An 18308-nucleotide genomic window follows, 5' to 3' on the forward strand; every position below is an offset into this window, starting at 1 on the left:
TTTTACCATGCCTTAGGTTTTTAAATTTTTTTAGCGAGTCAACCAAAACAGAAAATGAACATAAATGAATCTCTATTTTGACTTTGCTGGATAACTGGATTAAGCATGGTGAAGAAAAATCTGATTAAATGAATTTTTGTAGAATTTCAGTTTTTCTAGAGTTCTTTATTGATGTTTAAGATGAGCACTATTTCTTGCTTCATTTTCTAGGATGATTAAGTCATATGTGTAACAGATGAATTTTTGAAATAATTCAAGGGTGGTTTTAATGAGGACTGTTTGGTTTACAGTTAACAGAATGTATATAGACTAACAGAATTATGTATTTAATATGAAATATGATTACTGGGCATATTTTTAATCCTGAACTCTGAAACTAAATTTTATGATGCCTCTAGTTTGAGTTTGGGCTTGGCAATGACACAATCTCCTGATTGATTGATTGATTGATTGATTTTTTAAAAACTTAAAAGTAAAACAGACACTCCACAACCTATGAATTTAATTTTAATTTGCAAACCATATTTAATTTGCAACAGGGGCAGCTGGGTGGTTCAGACACTTAAGCGTCCGACTCTTGATCTCAGTCAGGATCGTGAGTTCAAGCCTCACATTGGGCTTCATGCTGGGTGTGGAACCTACTTAAAAAACAAAAACATAAATGCAACAATATCCATTATTATAATGTTAATAAATGATGAATTTTCTCTGTCTCCGTGTAGGATGTTGATGCTACAAACCCAAATTATGAAATTATGTGTATGATCAGAGACTTTAGAGGAAGTTTGGATTATAGACCATTAACAACAGCAGATCCTGTAAGATTCTTTGTAAACTATTGTTCTGGAATTTTTTTGTGCTGTAAAAAAACAAAACAAAACATGTTCAGTGCCCACTTAGTACTGGATTTAGCTGTGTAGTGTTTTTTTTTCTTTATAGGTGTACATTCCCCATGTTTTAAGGTGAAAATCAAGAAATCATTCACATTTATGCTTATCTCCCATAATTTGATTTATCAGACATGCTTCCCACAGAGATGTTCTTTTCAAAGCAAAGCCTCTCTGTCTTTGATAGAGCAGAACAGCAGTTAAAGGAATGATGTCAGAAGACCCATTCTCCTTTCTGACCATCACTGAAACTTTTATCCCAGTTCCAAGCTTATTTCCTCTTTGATTTGGGCTATAAATTCCCACTATCAAACTAATTTACTATTAGTTAATTTGTTATTTTTAAATAAATGTTAGTCTGGCTTTTTAACAGTAAGTGATGGCTGTTGAGGACCATACTAGACCAGAAATCTCGTGCTCAAAACATATTCTGCTTCCCTATTACTCAACTACTTTCCTCTTGAAGAATGAGAATTTTTTGGACAGGGATTATTTTGTGAGTAATTGATACTTAAGAAAAATAATCCATCTGACCTAGCATATACAGAATACCTTGGGTAGATAAAATACATTTGTGTCAGGCTGATGTATTGTTTAGGATTTCAGAGAGTTGTTGTTCATAATACTTGTGTGTATAGTTTAGTCCTTGCTACCCTACATGTATTTAATCTACTACATCTGATTGGCAAACTTTTTCTTAAAAGGCCCGGATAGTAAATAATTCTGGCTTTGTGAACCATATGGTCTTCATCACAAGTAATCAATTTTGCCTTTGTAGTATGAAAGCAGTGATAGGTGATATCTGAACAAATGAGTGCAACTGTGTCATTAAAACTGTACAAAAGCAGGTAGTGGGCTGGATTAGGCCCGCAGACCATATTTTGCCAATCCCCATGTTATAGATTTATTATTAAAAGGGAAGTATTGGGAGCATAAATTTTATGAAAAAAATATTAATGTATAAGAATTGGCTATTATAAAATTGTTGGAGTTATTTTGCTCACCAATAATCTGAGAATTGCATTTCTTGCTATTCTTAGTTATCTTTGTCAACACCTTTCCCTTTAATCAACCTGACAGTACACTACTTGGTAGGAAATTTTGCTTTTGTTATATGCAGCATATATTGAAGTAAGGCAGCTTCTTAATGTGAACCTTATGCTACTAATAGGAACAGTAGAGGCCTCTACGAGTTATTTCCTAATTGTTTACCAAATAACAAAATGAGTAATTTTCCATTATGCTCAGAATTTTAGAAATCATGGTCTTTTAACTATTAAAATTTGTACATCCTAATTTGTTTTTTAAGTTTATCCTATTTATGCAATGCATAAATTTCTAAAATCTCTGTAGGAAATATTGCATAACTGACTTTTCAGTGTTTTATATAACACTGATAAATATTGAAATAAAATATTTTATTTCTAGATTGATGAACATAGGATATGTGTTTGTGTAAGAAAACGACCACTCAATAAAAAAGGTATGACGCTTTTTGAACTCTTAATGAAAGGTTGATTTTGTCCAGTTGGTATTTATTTTCATGATAGCAGAAATTAAATTCGTTTGGAAGAGTTAAATATAAATCATTTTATTTGTACATAATCATTATGCAGATTTCTTTGGTTAGATCTGCTGATTTGTTATTACTCTATGAATCATTCCATTTCTGGTTCTTCACATAAATTTTGATAGTATTTTTTTTTTTACTTGGTTGTTGAAATATGTCTTCTTGAATGGCATATTTATGAGATTTATATTTATAGAATTAATATTTCTATTAAAATTCTTACTACCTTTTTAGAAAGTACTTATTACATTGAAATGCTGTGAAAATTACTGGGCATTAATTTTCATTTATTCTTTTAGAAACTCAAATGAAAGATCTTGATGTAATCACAATCCCTAGTAAAGATGTTGTGATGGTACATGAACCAAAACAAAAAGTAGATTTAACAAGGTACCTAGAAAACCAAACATTTCGTTTTGATTATGCCTTTGATGACTCAGCTCCTAATGAAATGGTTTACAGGTAGGTAAATTTGTTTTAAATAACAATTTTGTTCTTATGCTGTATATTTATCACCACCCTGAACCTTGCATTGATCTTGGCATATCTCTCCAAAAGTGGCAATATGCTTTTTTATTTTGAGTTTAAACAAAGGTTATGGTATAAACACAATAATGAGTATTACTATTTGTTCTCTTTAGTGTTACCCCAAAATCATAGTTTTTATTACTAATATACACATATCTCATACATTTTATATATATATGGATAGGAAATTTCTGGAGAATGTAGGCATTTTCTGTAGTTCTAGGAATTTGATGTACTTAGAAGGGGACTTTTACTTTTTGCTTTTTAATCTCTGTTTTAGTAAAGAAATTTGGAATATTTGTTATATCCTTAAGTTTCTAAACCTTTATTTCACATGTCACCACCATTTAAGGCAAAAAGGAAAAAAGGTCTGTAAACCTACTTGCATTTGCCGAGTTTTTATCATCTTTGAGCATTGGGATAGTTGTAATACATGAAATTCTATATGTTCACTTACTCAACTTATAAATAATTCAAACTTTACAAGTATTACACATTGATATCCCAAAGTTGAATGCCAAATTTAGATTTTCATACATAGTTTGTAAACATTGCCTTCTAATTATAACAGGTCAGTTTTAACAGCGTGCTATTTTAGTCTATATAGGACTGTCTTGGCAGTTACTTGGATGCTTTTTCATTGCCTTTTCATTTTATAAATATGGCTGGAAAACAAAAAGAGTTAATAAGAGTCCTAAGAATTGAAGACTTATTAATGAAATATTGAGATCAGCTCCATTGGGCTTAAGCCAGTAAACTGGGAGTTCAGTTGTAAAGAAAGAGAAAATTAAAGGAAGTGTGAATGCTAAATGGTATTATGAAGAATTTGTTTTAAAAGGGAACTATTAATATCAATTGTGTATTTTTTTTACCCGAGAATAAAGTCCTCTTCTTACCCCTACTCCCTTCTCTACTTCCACTCCTGCTTCATAAAATAGTCTGACTTTATAATTATAAGGTATGTTTCTCTGAATATGCTAGACTTAGTAAACATTCTGTTTTACCTTATATATATGCTTCTTAACTTTACCAATATTGATGCTATCCCCTTTATTTAGCTTTGAGGAAATTCGAGGTAGGCCTTTTTTTGTCTAATCACTCTGCAGACTCATTCTCTACTTCCGTTTGACTACTTTTTCCTGCTCCTTTTGTTCTGTACCTTTTTCAGTTGTTCCTTTAAAAAAATTCAGCAAAACTGTATAAAATGTTCCGCATACATTATTTGAAGCCTATATAAAAAAAAAAAAAGATTTGTTTCCACAAACTGAGGGTTGCTGGAGTGGTGGGGAGTGGGAGGGATGGGGTGGCTGGGTGATAGACACTGGGGAGGGGATGTGCTATGGTGAGCACTGTGAATTGTGCAAGACTGTTGAATCACAGATCTGTACTTCTGAAACAAATAATGCAATATATGTTAAAAAAAAGAAGATAGTAGGAAGGGAGAAATGAAGGGGGGTAAATCAGTGGGGGAGAGGACCCATGAGAGACTATGGTCTCTGAGAAACAAACTGAGGGTTCTAGAGGGGAGGGGGTGGGGGCATGGGTTAGCCCAGTGATGGGTATTAAAGAGGGCACATACTGCATGGAGCACTGGGTGTTACACACAAACAATGAATCATGGAACACTACATCAAAAACTAATGATGTAATGTATGGTGATTAACATAACATAATAAAATTAAAAAATTAAAAAAAATTTGTTTCCCATTACAGTTTTTAGAGCTCTGCCCAGTGAAGTATTTCTTATCCCTCCTTTTAATTTTAACTCTAGAAGTGATTACAATAATAGATTTAAAAATAATAATAATTCAAGCCATAATATTTTTGCATCCTTCTCCTGAACTAAGACTATCAACTCCAAGCTCAGTGTCTTAAAAGTATAATTTATATTTACTTAGCTACATTCACTTTTCTACTTGGGTAGATGGCCTTAAGATAATATTTTTATAGTTTTTTTTTTTCTCTTGAGATTATCACTCTTTTGATTTGATTTCTGTTAAAACTTTTAATCCTGGTGGTGTGGGTTTTTTGGTTGGTTGTTTGGTTTTTTGCTTTTCATTTTATAAACCTTACTTTTGCCTAATATAATTTTTTGTTGTTATTTTTTAAAACTTTCATATTGTCTTCTACGTACACATGTCTTAGCTCAGTTACTTCCTTTTTCTTCTTTCTTTTTTTTGGTCCATTGTGACCATCATTTATTATGGAATTACTTGAAATTATGCTTTAAATAGCTTTAAGCAATTTTAGGATAAGATTTAAAAATTTTAACAAATCAGTGGGCTCAGTTGTAGTCTGACAGTTGAGCCCATTGATTTGTTAAAAATATTGGTATGAGTTTTGTTTATTAATAAGACTTGGTATTTTATTTACTTAATTTAAATATTGATGGCACATTCTGACTAGTGCATTCTAATTTTAAGGTTTACAGCTAGACCACTAGTGGAAACTATATTTGAAAGGGGAATGGCTACATGCTTTGCTTATGGGCAGACTGGGAGTGGAAAAACTCATGTGAGTAATTCATTACTTATATCCTCCTATACAGCTTTTTTATTTTCCTTATGGCTTAATTCTAAGACCTAAATTCTTAAGATTTATTCCTGAATAATATCTATTATTATTTCCTTTTTAACCTGTAGACTATGGGAGGTGACTTTTCTGGAAAGAACCAAGATTGTTCTAAAGGAATTTATGCATTAGCAGGTAACTTGTCTTTTTGTATATCATTTGTACTATTCTTGAATATTACTCAGGTGGCTTTGAAATAAAACTTGGAAATATTGTTCAGGACTTTCAGGGTAACCGTAAAGTTAAATTTGTATGTTATGTCAATTTTAGGTTGTTAGACCACTTGAAAAGAATTGTGAGATTAAGCTTTTGGGACAGGAATCTTGGTTATATTTGTGTCATTTTAATATGGCATATTATTGGAGCTTAGTATTTGTCGTTGAATAGCTGTTGTGTGAAAAGCTTCTGTTTGGTGTGGTTATGGGAATAACCTTGCTATGACCGCCTGTAATTTTATGTTATTTATAAGAATAAGTTGGGGTGCCTGGGTGGCTCAGTCGTTAAGCGTCTGCCTTCGGCTCAGGTCATGATCCCGGGGGTCTTGGGATCGAGCCCCGCATCGGGCTCCCTGCTCAGTGGGAAGCCTGCTTCTCCCTCTCCCATCTCCCTGCTTGTGTTCCCTCTCTTACTGTGTCTCTCTCTGTCAAATGAATAAATAAAATCTTAAAAAAAAAAGTAGTAGCATTCTTTTATTGAATATGAAAGAGAGTGGCATCTATACTTGTGTAAAAAAAACTATTACTTTTTTTTTGTAAAATTAATGTTTACTTTAGTCTTCATTTTTTTTATTGACACTGTCATTCTAGGTAAAGATAAACTGATTCCTCTAAATAGAGAACATTTGAATTGCTTTTTTTTTTTTAAGATTTTATTTATTTATTCATGAGAGACAGAGCGAGAGAGGCAGAGGGAGAAGCAGGCTCCTGGGATACTGATCATGACCTGAGTTGAAGGCAGATGCTTAACTGCCTGAGCCACCCAGACACCCTGAATTGCTTTTTAAAGATAGTATTTGCAGGGTGCCTGGGTGGCTCAGTCATTTAAGCATCTGCTCAGGTCATGATCTCAGGGTGCTGGGATCAAGCCCCGCATCAGACTCCCTGCTCAGCAGGAAGTCTGCTTCTCCCTCTCCTTCTGCCCCTCTCCCCTGTTCATGCTCTCTCTCTCTCTCTCCCTCTCTCTCTCAAATTAAATAAAATCTTTTTTTTTAAAAAAGGTAGTATTTAAAAGTCTTAACACATTTTCTCCATATGAAATTCTTGACAGCTCGAGATGTCTTTTTAATGTTAAAGAAGCCAAACTATAAGAAGTTAGAACTTCAAGTATATGCAACCTTTTTTGAAATTTATAGTGGAAAGGTAAGTGGAAACTTAAAAAAAAAACCCTGAGTTTTTGGGAGAGGGTGTTAAATTGTGGTTTAATATATGTATAACATAAAATTTAACATTTTACCCATTTTTTTGTGTACAAGTTCACTGGCATTAACTACATTCATGTTGTGCAGCCATTGCACCACATATTTTTATATGTATTAGAATATTATGTTAGTATTTTGTTGAGATTTTTAAAAATTCCCTTTGAAAGTCTCAGCTTCAGTATTGAGCATTATTCTAATTTTCTGAAATAATTTTTGGACTCCGATTCATTTTTGTAGAACTGAGTCTTTTCCTTTAAAGCTAGTTTTCTAATTTTTTTTTTTTTAAACAGGTGTTTGACTTGCTAAACAGGAAAACAAAATTAAGAGTGCTAGAAGATGGAAAACAGCAGGTTCAAGTGGTGGGATTACAGGAACGGGAGGTCAAATGTGTTGAAGATGTACTGAAACTCATTGACATAGGTAACAGTTGCAGGTAAATTTCATTTTAACTAAGAAAGAGAAAATTAATTTCTTAATCAGTTTTAGATAATTTGGGTATCTAAACAAAGCAAAGGTGTTATTTAATGCATCTTGATAGTAAAAATTTGTTCATAAAAACATTTACTGTTACATATAACTTTGAGTGATATCTACTATATTGATAATCATACTACAAATATACTAGAAGTATGCCAGATTAAAGTGTATGAATCTGGCTATGTTGAAGTGTTTTAAGTTAGATTGTTCCTTTTGTATTTAAATGATGAAAGCTCGATAGTTTTTTGTGGGTTCTTTGATGAAATACTGTGGTTTACAACATAAAAAAACTGAAGTTTTTTTGGTATCTAAAATAACCTTAATCACATTGTAGAACATCCGGTCAAACATCTGCAAATGCACATTCATCTCGGAGCCATGCGGTGTTTCAGATTATTCTTAGAAGGAAAGGAAAACTACATGGCAAATTTTCTCTCATTGATTTGGCTGGAAATGAACGAGGAGCTGATACTTCCAGTGCAGACAGGCAAACCAGGCTTGAAGGTGCTGAAATTAATAAAAGCCTTTTAGCACTCAAGGTAAATAACATGTATTTAATTGTGAAAAATCTTTTGCTTTTGACTTTAATTTTGTTTAGAGTAGCTACAAAATCATAGTACATGTAACATTTAGTAAGGAAGAGAGGTTATTAAAATTTATTTATGTTTACAGTTATTGATTTATATTATACCCAGGAACTTTCTTCACACATACTCATTTTTTTTTAGAGTGAATAAAGGATCTAAGATTCCACAGGGCTTTAATTAGTCATATTATCTTAGAGGAAGACAAGGAACCACAAAACTCAGCTAGGAAATACTGTCTCCGAAAAATGTAGAATGACGAATATTCTATCCCTTCCTTGAATAGAAAAAGGATTGGGGGCGCCTGGGTGGCTCAGTTAGTTAAGCGTCTGCCTTCAGCACAGGTCATGATCTTTGGTGGTCCTGGGATCGGGTCCTGGGATGGAGTCCCACATCAGGCTCCCTGCTCAGGGGGGGAGTCTGCTTCTCCCTCTCTCCCCACCTTGCTTGTGCTCTCTCCCTCTCTCTCAAATAAGTAAATAAAATGTTTTTAAAAAAAAAAAAAAAGGAAAGGAAGGATTGGCAAGACTACAAGAAAACATTCTGTGTTTTTTTCTTTTGTCATGCCACTTTCAAAGTTTAGCCTTATATCCTTCTATCTATTACTTCTAAATACTAGTCAGAGCCTCCAGAAGAATCTTTTGGAATAATAAGTACTTTGTCGTTGTTGTTACTGTTTTTAATTTCATTTTCTTAGGCTTTATGAGACCATCTTTAGTATGCTCTAAACCTGTTAGTAGGATTTCCAGAGCCAATCAGATCTTAAATGTTAAGAGTTATAATGAAAGATCTTTTAAATATATTAAGATTACTCTATATAAGGACCCTAATCTGTGAAACTTGCTTTCTTAATTTTCAGGAGTGCATCAGAGCCTTAGGTAGAAATAAACCTCATACTCCTTTCAGAGCAAGTAAGCTCACTCAGGTGTTAAGAGATTCATTCATAGGTGAAAATTCTCGTACCTGCATGGTAAGTTTATGTTTGTTTATTTGTTTTGTTTTAACCCTGAATAATGAATAACTCACAATATCTATGGAAAGATTATAATGCACATTAATAACAATCATTTAAATCCTTCTATTGTGAGAGATACAGTGATACTTAAGATGTGGTCCCTGCCAGTCTGATAGAGAGGATTATATTGCAGTTATAATGCATTCTACTAATTCCAACATCTCTGAGTCTTCTTGAGGTTGGTCTTCATTGATTTTTATTTTCCTTGCATATGGTTCACACTTTTCTTTTTCTTAGTATGTCTAGTAAAATTGGTTTATATAATTTTTATTATGAATAAATACTTATATAGACACTCTGGATTGTCTTATGTTCTAAAGATTATTGATTTTTTATTGTTGTTTTAGCAAGAAGTGAACTTAACTTATTTCAGACTCTTGTCTCCCTTGCTTTGGGCAGCAGCTGAAATTGAAAACTGTTCTTTTAGACTTAGCTATGTTACTTGGAGTAAGCCTTATGTATGCCCGGTTCAGGAGTCAGCCAGAGATTTGGGCAGTTTATATGTACAATTTTTGGTTGCCAAGATTACCTTCCTCCATGATTATCTTTTCTGGGACAAACCTTACTTTCTAGCTGCTTTAGTTTCTACCTTCAAATTCTGTCCTTTAGTTTAACCAGTGAAATTCCAGTTTTCTAATGAAGTTTTATTTGGCCTGTGTGACAGCAGCGGGGCTTGCCCTTAAGCAAAAAAACTGTTGTGTGGGGTAGGGACGGGGTAGTGGGAACACTCAGTGCTATTTCCTCCTAGGTGTTGACCTCCATTTTCTGTCTGATTTAAATCATTTTCTGGTGCTTTCAGAGAGTTGTTTGTATTTTATGTGGCTTATAGTTATTATCTGATTGTGGGTGTGATACAGCAAATTATCTTGGAGTTTAGATATCACAAATTAATGTTAATTTTAAATAACTATTTTAAGATTAGATCTTAATGAGCAATATGTTGATAAGACTGTCTTCATCATTTATAACATTTTCTTTACCTTTGCATTTTTCTCCCTTAGATTGCCACAATCTCTCCAGGAATGGCATCCTGTGAAAATACTCTTAATACATTAAGATATGCAAATAGGTATGCCAAATAGTTACTCGGTTTGAAATTTGAGGGGAGTAGAGCAGTATTTAATTTGACTTAATATCTGATAGGATAACTTTTATTATTTTTTTTCAATTTTAAAAAATTTTTTGCATGTTATTCATTAAGATGATATATAGAGTCATTTGGTCAAGTTTTGAAAATATATGGAAATGTTTTGGGTAATTTGGAAAGAGATTTAGATCTTTAGTAGAATTGGTCTTTCTATCCTAGAACACGATTACATTTTTCTGTTTCACCAAGTTATATTTCATATTTTTTTACTACATTTAAATCATGTAAATTTTTCCTATTATATTAAGAGTCTAAGTGAGTATAAAGGGACCAGTCTGTATTTTTTAAATTGTTTTATGTATTTTCTAAAAATTATTTCTGATAATACTAAATGCCATGTGTGAGAAATCTGGGGTTTGAATAAGTAATGATAGCACATTTTTTTCTGGTGTTCTATATGAGTTACATTTTATTATTCATTGTCACTAGTGTTATAGAATTTAATGGACAATGATGTTATTACAAATGAAAGGACAAAAAGCATTATAAACTTAAAATAATTTATTCCTTATAGTCATGAAATCCCCTTGGAACTTTGGATTGTGATAGACAGATTTATATTTGTTCCATAAATTGTTCCTGTTGCTCTTGTTTTGAAAAAATGATTTTGTAGTTTTCAGTTTCTCTTATCACATATTACATTTGTGATTTTAATTGTTAGAGATCAAATTCCTCTTTTTTTTTAAAAACATTTGATTTTTATTTATTTGACGGAGAGAGAGACAGCGAGAAAGGGAACACAAGCAGGGGGAGTGGGAGAGGGAGAAGCAGGCTTCCCGCTGAGCAGAGAGCCCGATGCGGGGCTCAATCCCAAGACCCTGGGATCATGACCTGAGCCGAAGGCAGACGCTTAACGACTGAGCCACCCAGGCGCCCCTCAAATTCCTCTTTGTATAACATTTCTACTGTGGACATTCCCTTAATTTTGCCGAATACAAGTATTTGTCCTATTTATTTTAATTGCTATGGAAATTTTATTTTTAATCTTTTTTTATAAAACAGGAATACATATGTATACAGAGAAGTACTGAAAACATAGGTGAATAATCTAATAAATGTTTATATAGTGTAAATTCCTATCATCAGATTGGGAAATAGAACGTTTCTGCCTCTCTCGAAAGCTCCCCATATGTTCCCTCCTGATTACAAATCCTGAATAACGTGTCCAAGTCCATTACTCTCTCCCCCAGGGTAGACATTGCCTTGACTTCTGTGGCATAATTTTCTTGGTTTTCTCCTTCTTTTTAAAAATAGTTTTACCACCTATGAATGTATCCCTGAACAACATAGGTGGCTGTATTTGAACTTTACATAAATGGGGTCATACTCTTTTTTTCTTTTGTGATTTGATTTGTTTCAACTGAAGAGATTTTTTAAAATGATAGTAAAAACTGTTGGAAAGTATAAGCCTATTGACATTTTGCAAAAAGATATTAAAATAACTTCTTTAAAAATATAATGGAACTTTATTTCTAAATTTAATCCTTTTTAAACTTTGAATTATGGGCTCTGAGCTGCAAATGTTTATGGTACTTTTAATTCATTTTTATAATGAACATTTTTGGTATTTGGGGTTTTTATCATTAAAGTGCTTCTTCAGATTGTTCATGGGAGAGATGAGCAACAGCCTAGCATAACAGAATATTGCCATGTTATAGAATTAAAACAGACAAGACCCCTCCATGTCTTCAGACTTGTAACTGCAAAGGAATCTCCCTAATGTGAAAATGCTGTATCTGGCTGTTCCTCTAGTTTATTTAGGTCCAAGTAAATGTTTTAATTTATTATCATGTAATGTAATTCATCTGCAACATGACTAACCATCTGGGACAAATAATTCTGTCTTTTCTTTCCAAATCTCTAGGAATAAAGATTTTCAACCTCCCTTGATAGCTCATTTGAGGAATATAATTCGTGCATATAGTATTTACTGTTTTAATTGGACAAAAGCCCTTGGAATAGAGGAAAATATTAGCCTATTAGGGGCGGATAGGTTATCTAAATTAGGAGGTTCTGATAGAATCCTAAATGGAGTTGGAATAAAAAGAATCACGTCAGTGTTAGAAATTTAGATTCTGTCAGTCTGTGTGGTAAATAAGCTTTCCAAAGTTGACTGTAAAGGATGAAGGGCGGCTGAATCTAGGATTGAACCTGGGACAGCAGGCATTACCAATAGGTCAAAGAAAGAGTGTAAGTAGAAGAAATAAATTAGTTTGATCTACATGAAATTATCAGTTTGATCTGTATGACTGTCTATGACCCAACAAAACAGTAATTTCATTTAGATCAAATCTAAAAGAAGTAATGAGAAAAAGATGGTCAGTATATTGGATGCTTAAGTAAACATAATGTTTGTACTCAAAGCTAGTTTTGAACCTCACACCACATTCTCACTGAATGACATTGGGTAAGATACTTTATTGCTCTGAACCAATTTCTCATCTGTAAAGTGGCAAAAAATAATATCACAGGATTGTTGTATATAAGATAATGCCTAAAATTTACAATCATAATACCTAACATGTAGAAGTACATAATAAATACAGCTTACTGTTATGAAATGGGATGACCCCAAGAGGAACGTAGGGAATCACAAAGATGGTGTCAGAAAAGCCATAGTTTGGTTAAATATAAATATCAGAGACATTACCAAAAGCAATTTAAATTCCATTGCTAAAGGGCTTTTCTTAACCAGGGTTCTTCATCTGAACCAAACACAGAAAACTGTTTGAGGAACTGCTTTCTCATTTTGTACCATGGATGGAACCATTCTAGACGCATAGGAAAGAAATTAATTCATTACAAACAGTGGATGCCATAAGGATTTAATACTCTTGTGTTCTGTTTTAAAAGACTGCAAGAGTATTGAGGGCTCATTGATGCTAATAAAATATTTGCAGTATTGACTGCACAAGGAAATTTGATTACTTATCATGTAGCTGTAAAGGGGCATTTGAAAGTTAGGGGATGGTCTGGTTAAACTTTTAGGAAGGATCATGAGAAAAGGGGAAAGTATACCAGAAAGGAAGGACTATGGACTAAGGAATCGATAGGACGGAAAAATTCGAAAACTTCTTAAAATTGATTATTTTTAAAGTACTCTAAATACAGTAAGTCACAACAATGTTGATACCTTTTTTAAAAAAAATTTTAAACTGAATATGAAATAAAAACTTGAAATGTGCATTGCTGTCTTTACAAGAGCATTTTCTCTTAATTTGTTGCTGTTTTGGTGCTGCAGAGTAAAGGAGTTTGGAATTAGTCCATCAGACATTCCCTTCTCACAGGGTAGTGGCAGTCGCCCTGATCTCTCTCCTTCTTATGAGTATGACGACTTTTCTCCTTCGATTACCAGGTCTACTTCCTTCTATGCATAAGATGTTTATTTTCATAGTTTCTTTTGAATTGTGTTACATATAAATACTTCCTTTATACTTTTGTTCTGAGCCATTTTATTTTTCATTTTCATTTCATTTGGCAGGTGATGATTGTACTGCATGATCTTCATTTTTGTGTACTTTATTAATTTATTTGCTTTAAAATGTTGATTTAGAATTCAAGCTTCCTGTTTCCCCTCATATTTTTAAGGATGATGTCATCTTTGCATATTTATGGTTGAAAGGTAAACGGTCTTGTTTAAAATGAGAAGTTTACTGTTATTCTTATGTTCTTACAAATTTCCTTGTTTGCAAGGAAATAACAAAGATCCTCTTGATTTAGAACATGTACCCTCCCACTGTGTAATCTGAAGTATAATAGTTAAACATTTTTTAAATGATAGAACTTTGTAACTTATAATCTTCATATATTAGAAATATGATTATTTCACATGTAGCTATTTTAATATAGAGCATTATAACAACTAAAAATCTACAAAGTATATGCAGTTCTCTGATTTTGGCAATAATCATTTATTGATCTAACTGCTGTTGTTAGCATTTTTCTGTTTATATAATTGCAAAAATAGTTTGTTTTTACTTTGAAATACTGAATCTACATACTTTTGCTAATTGTTATTATGCACAATAATTATCTTTGAAATAATTGTACAGTTACCTCAGTAAATTCTGAAAGTTCAACAGCCAAATATCCCTTTAGTCTTTATGCAGATTTCAGATAAACTTGATCTGGAAAGCTGACATCATCAGTCTTAATATGTTAATTGAATTGCCTTTTTATTGAATAGGATGGTAGTTTCTTGTTCCTCTGCATGTGTTTGTTAATTTTAGGTACCTCTTATGTATTTATAGGGTGAAAGAATTGACTGTGGATCCAACTGCTGCTGGTGATGTCCGTCCGATCATGCACCACCCACCAAATCAAATTGATGACTTAGAGGCACAGTGGGGTGTGGGGAGTTCCCCTCAGAGAGATGATCTGAAACTTCTTTGTGAACAAAACGTGAGTGACAATATAGTTATAATGACCTGATTTTAGTTCAGTTCATCAGTAGCAGAACTTAATGATTGAAAACTACCATCTACACCAGGGGTCAGCCGACTACAGCCTATGAGCCAACCATCTGTTTTTATACTGATTTTCTAAAAGGTGAGGGAACTTGAGGTTCCTGGTTTAAAAGAAGAGTTCTAAACTTTGAACCATGGAAAATAAAAAAGTGAAAATGAGATCCCGGTCTTAGTCTATCTCCTATCCAAAAGTTTTGAAGGATGATATAGTTGCTTTTTGAATTCTTGAAACAAACCATGCACTGTACCTAGGTATGGTGCCTCTTAAGGATTTGGAAAACGAAAACAGGATAGGCCTCCTCTATAGCAGATCTTATCCGTTTTATTCTTCTATCTGCCGCGTTGGGTCTTTGTAGAACTTTAATTTGGAGAGGTTGGCTAGGACCGATGCAGAGACTTAAAGTGTAACATCGTGAGTTCTTGCAGCCTCCTCCATATTTGAGAGTATGTGGGTTTCCCTGAATTTTTCTACTCCCAGGAACTATCCTGAGGTGGTTCATCCTTAGCTTTTAGTTAAGTTTACTGGTGCATGTGTACCTTTTCTTACTGTTATATTAAAGTTTTAACAAGGTAAATTAGAATGGGTTAGTGTCTAAGACATGTCCTACAGATAAAACCAACACAAGTACACAAAGTAGAAGGTAATAAAGAACATTAGCATTCCAGAAGTAGTTGTATAGACAAAAAAAGTATTCTAAGTAGACCACACGGAAGTGATAGGAACTTTCATAATATCTTAAAACAAAGGAAAGAGGACGTTCTGAGCTTGACAGGGAGGTGGGCAGATAAAATGAATAAAGTTGGTTGAGTGTGTTTATTGTATGATATATTGTATGCCTCCATGTCTTGAGAAAAACAGATGCTTGTTTCCCAAAGAAAAGTTAGAAAGTTCTTTGGCCAACTTGATTATATATATAAACTTTTAGGGATGGTAGCATACTGATTGAAATCAAATGTCTACTTATACTATTTAACCAAAATCTGTACATACATATAGAATTGTGTATCTTGTTTGAAAAACATTGCTTTTTTACTTACATTTTATAAATCAATTTTAAGTAAACCTCATCTTAACTAAAGCCACATTTTGAGGAAATAAATCATTAGACTTTGGGGTTGGGAAAGAAGCTCAAAAAAGAAAGCAAGGCTAGAGAAATTTTCACTTGATGTAAGACTAAGAATATGTTATATTTATGTCTGTGGGTTTTTTGTTGATGAGGTAAAGTTGTCAATTGTCAATTAAGATTTCTGTAAAAACTGGCAAACATACTATATGGTGTAATTCAGAAATTAAGGCTTAGTAAGAGTTGACACCTTCAGAACACTAATTTGATAGTCACAGTCATAAAAGATATCTTGAAATCTCTTTTCTGATAAAAGATATTTAAGACGTATATATGATATGGCTTAAATTATTAGTGAAAAGTAAACAATACTGAGGAAATATTTTAGCGTATTTACAGCCTGTATTAAATGTATTTTTGAAAAGTTGCATTATTCCAAAAGAGATTGCCTTTTTAGGGTAATTCTGCAGTAAAGCCTGGACTAAGTAAAAACTACTCCTTACTGATATGCTTAAATTTGGGCTGTCTTCATGAGTGTTACATCAAATACTTTTGACCCATAAAAAGAAGTTGTGGCTTCGCCTTTTATATTATATTTTAGTAGTCTTTATCTTGCAAACTTCCTCATTTTCTAAATGACATTTTTATAAATGATGTGGAAAAACTTTTGTGTAACATTTAAAATGTAAACTTTATGTCCTAATTTTTTAAACTATGTTCATCTTAAGGAAGAAGAAGTTTCTCCCCAATTGTTTACTTTTCATGAAGCTGTCTCACAAATGGTAGAAATGGAAGAACAAGTTGTAGAAGATCACAGGGCAGTGTTCCAGGTAAAGTAAGACAGGACCTTTCATCAAAATATTTCTGTTAGAAAATTAAGAACTTTCATAATACTTTGAATATTATTCTAATGTAAAAAATTACCGCTGTGTGTATTGTATATGTGTGTTTGTAGGGTAGGGTATGTGTATGGGATATTTTGAACAGAAAATGAAGGGTGGTTACAAACAATGTTTCTTTTGTGCTATGATGAAAAGATCTAGTTCATTTACTACTGTTCTGCTTTATTTGCTTTTGTTAGTTGTCCATTTGGACTTCTGCCCTCCACCACCTCTTTCTCCATGTTAGGCCAGTTTATTTGACATCAGTAAGAAAAACTTCAAAGGATTATCAGAACAGTTGAGGAAGGATCTTTCTTTGCAGAGGTGGAAGATTACTTTAGGAAAGGGAAGGTTATTACAGTGACAGATGAGTGAGGGGTGTTAAATCCCTGCCTGTTGCAGTAACTCGTGACATACTCATCCCATTGTACGTTCAGCCTATTAAAAGCACTGTATGATTTACTGTATGATTTCCCTCACCTACCCCCTTTCTAACAAGAAAATATCCTGGAGAGGGGCACCTGGGTGGCTCAGTTGGTTAAGCAACTGCCTTCGGCTCAGGTCATGATCCTGGAGTCCCAAAATCAAGTCTCACATCGGGCTCTGCTTCTCCCTCTGACCCTCTTCCCTCTCATGCTCTGTCTCTCATTCTCTCTTTCTCAAATAAATAAATAAAATCTTTAAAAAAAAAAAAAGAAAATATCCTGGAGAGTGATACTTACGAGGAAGTGAAGGTAACATTTAGACATCATTATGGAGACTATAAATATGTTCTGAGAAAAAGGTGAACAATAGCTCAGTCTTTCTGTTGACCTGTGTGCCTTCTCTGATGTTTGAGAAATATTTATTTGTAAACAAATATTAAAATGACTCAGCTGTAGGCCATTTAAACACCTGGATAAAAGGCTCAAAAATGTAAGAGAACTATTTATTTTATAAGTTGAGAATAGGATATACCCTCATTAAAACTGTTACAGTTTTGGGATGCCTGGGTGGCTCAGTTGGTTAAGCGTCTGCCTTCAGCTCAGGTCATGATCTCAGGGTTCTGGGATCAAGTCCCACGTCGGGCTCCTTGCTCAGTGGAGCCTGCTTCTCCCTCTGCCTGCTGCTCCCCGTGCTTGTTCTCTCTCTATCTCTCTGACAAATAAATAAATAAATAAAATCTTTAAAAAAAAAGGAAAACTGTTACAGTTTTAGTCAAACCCTTATTATGAGAATATATTTAGAGGCCTGGGTGTTTAGATTAAATCAAGACAGGACACTTGTAATTTAAGTTGTCTTAAATTGTCTCTGTCCTTTTGGAGCAAGGTGTTTGTCGTATAAAGACTATCATTTCCCGCTCTGTCATTTTATGATGAAATCTAAAAGGTCTTTGTTTTTTTGTCAGAACTGGTTATTTTTCAGTTTCAATCCAGTATTCTTTTTATAATTTGATTTATTGTTCCTCTGTACTGTGATCTGCCATTTCTCAAAATAGGGTTTTGTTTTAAAAGATTAAGTGGATAGCTAAAGAAAAAAAATACTGGGGTATGTATATGTATTTTAATTGATATATATATATGTAATTTTATAATAGACATCTATAGCTAATATCTATTGCTAATTCAGCCTGATAATACATAGTATAGTTATAATTAGTCTGGGCGCCTTGGTGGCTCAGTTGGTTAAGCGCCTGCCTTCGGTTCAGGTCATGGTCCCCGG

General features: G+C 33.3%; 1 protein-coding gene across 3 annotated transcripts in view; it reads left to right on the forward strand.

The window, feature by feature from the left end:
• KIF2A (kinesin family member 2A) overlaps positions 1 to 18308 on the forward strand; it is a 74723-nt gene that overhangs the window by 47847 nt on the left and 8568 nt on the right. For 2 of the 3 annotated variants that reach the window (XM_028123846.2, XM_028123847.2), the window contains exons 7-18: positions 723 to 818; positions 2316 to 2370; positions 2757 to 2919; positions 5409 to 5499; positions 5628 to 5691; positions 6823 to 6914; positions 7264 to 7406; positions 7785 to 7989; positions 8894 to 9004; positions 10051 to 10118; positions 14447 to 14597; positions 16455 to 16556. In XM_028123846.2, the coding sequence (XP_027979647.1) occupies positions 723 to 818; positions 2316 to 2370; positions 2757 to 2919; positions 5409 to 5499; positions 5628 to 5691; positions 6823 to 6914; positions 7264 to 7406; positions 7785 to 7989; positions 8894 to 9004; positions 10051 to 10118; positions 14447 to 14597; positions 16455 to 16556 (1341 nt within the window). Of the gene's footprint in view, positions 1 to 722; positions 819 to 2315; positions 2371 to 2756; positions 2920 to 5408; positions 5500 to 5627; positions 5692 to 6822; positions 6915 to 7263; positions 7407 to 7784; positions 7990 to 8893; positions 9005 to 10050; positions 10119 to 13437; positions 13552 to 14446; positions 14598 to 16454; positions 16557 to 18308 lie in introns of all 3 variants that reach the window. The other variant, XM_028123848.2, reaches the window with a different exon arrangement.

The sequence above is a fragment of the Eumetopias jubatus genome, unplaced genomic scaffold (assembly GCF_037043125.1).
Source record: "Eumetopias jubatus isolate StellerSeaLion01/CBP00866 unplaced genomic scaffold, mEumJub1_p1.0 scaffold_5, whole genome shotgun sequence".
In the NCBI taxonomy this organism is placed as follows: domain Eukaryota; kingdom Metazoa; phylum Chordata; class Mammalia; order Carnivora; family Otariidae; genus Eumetopias; species Eumetopias jubatus.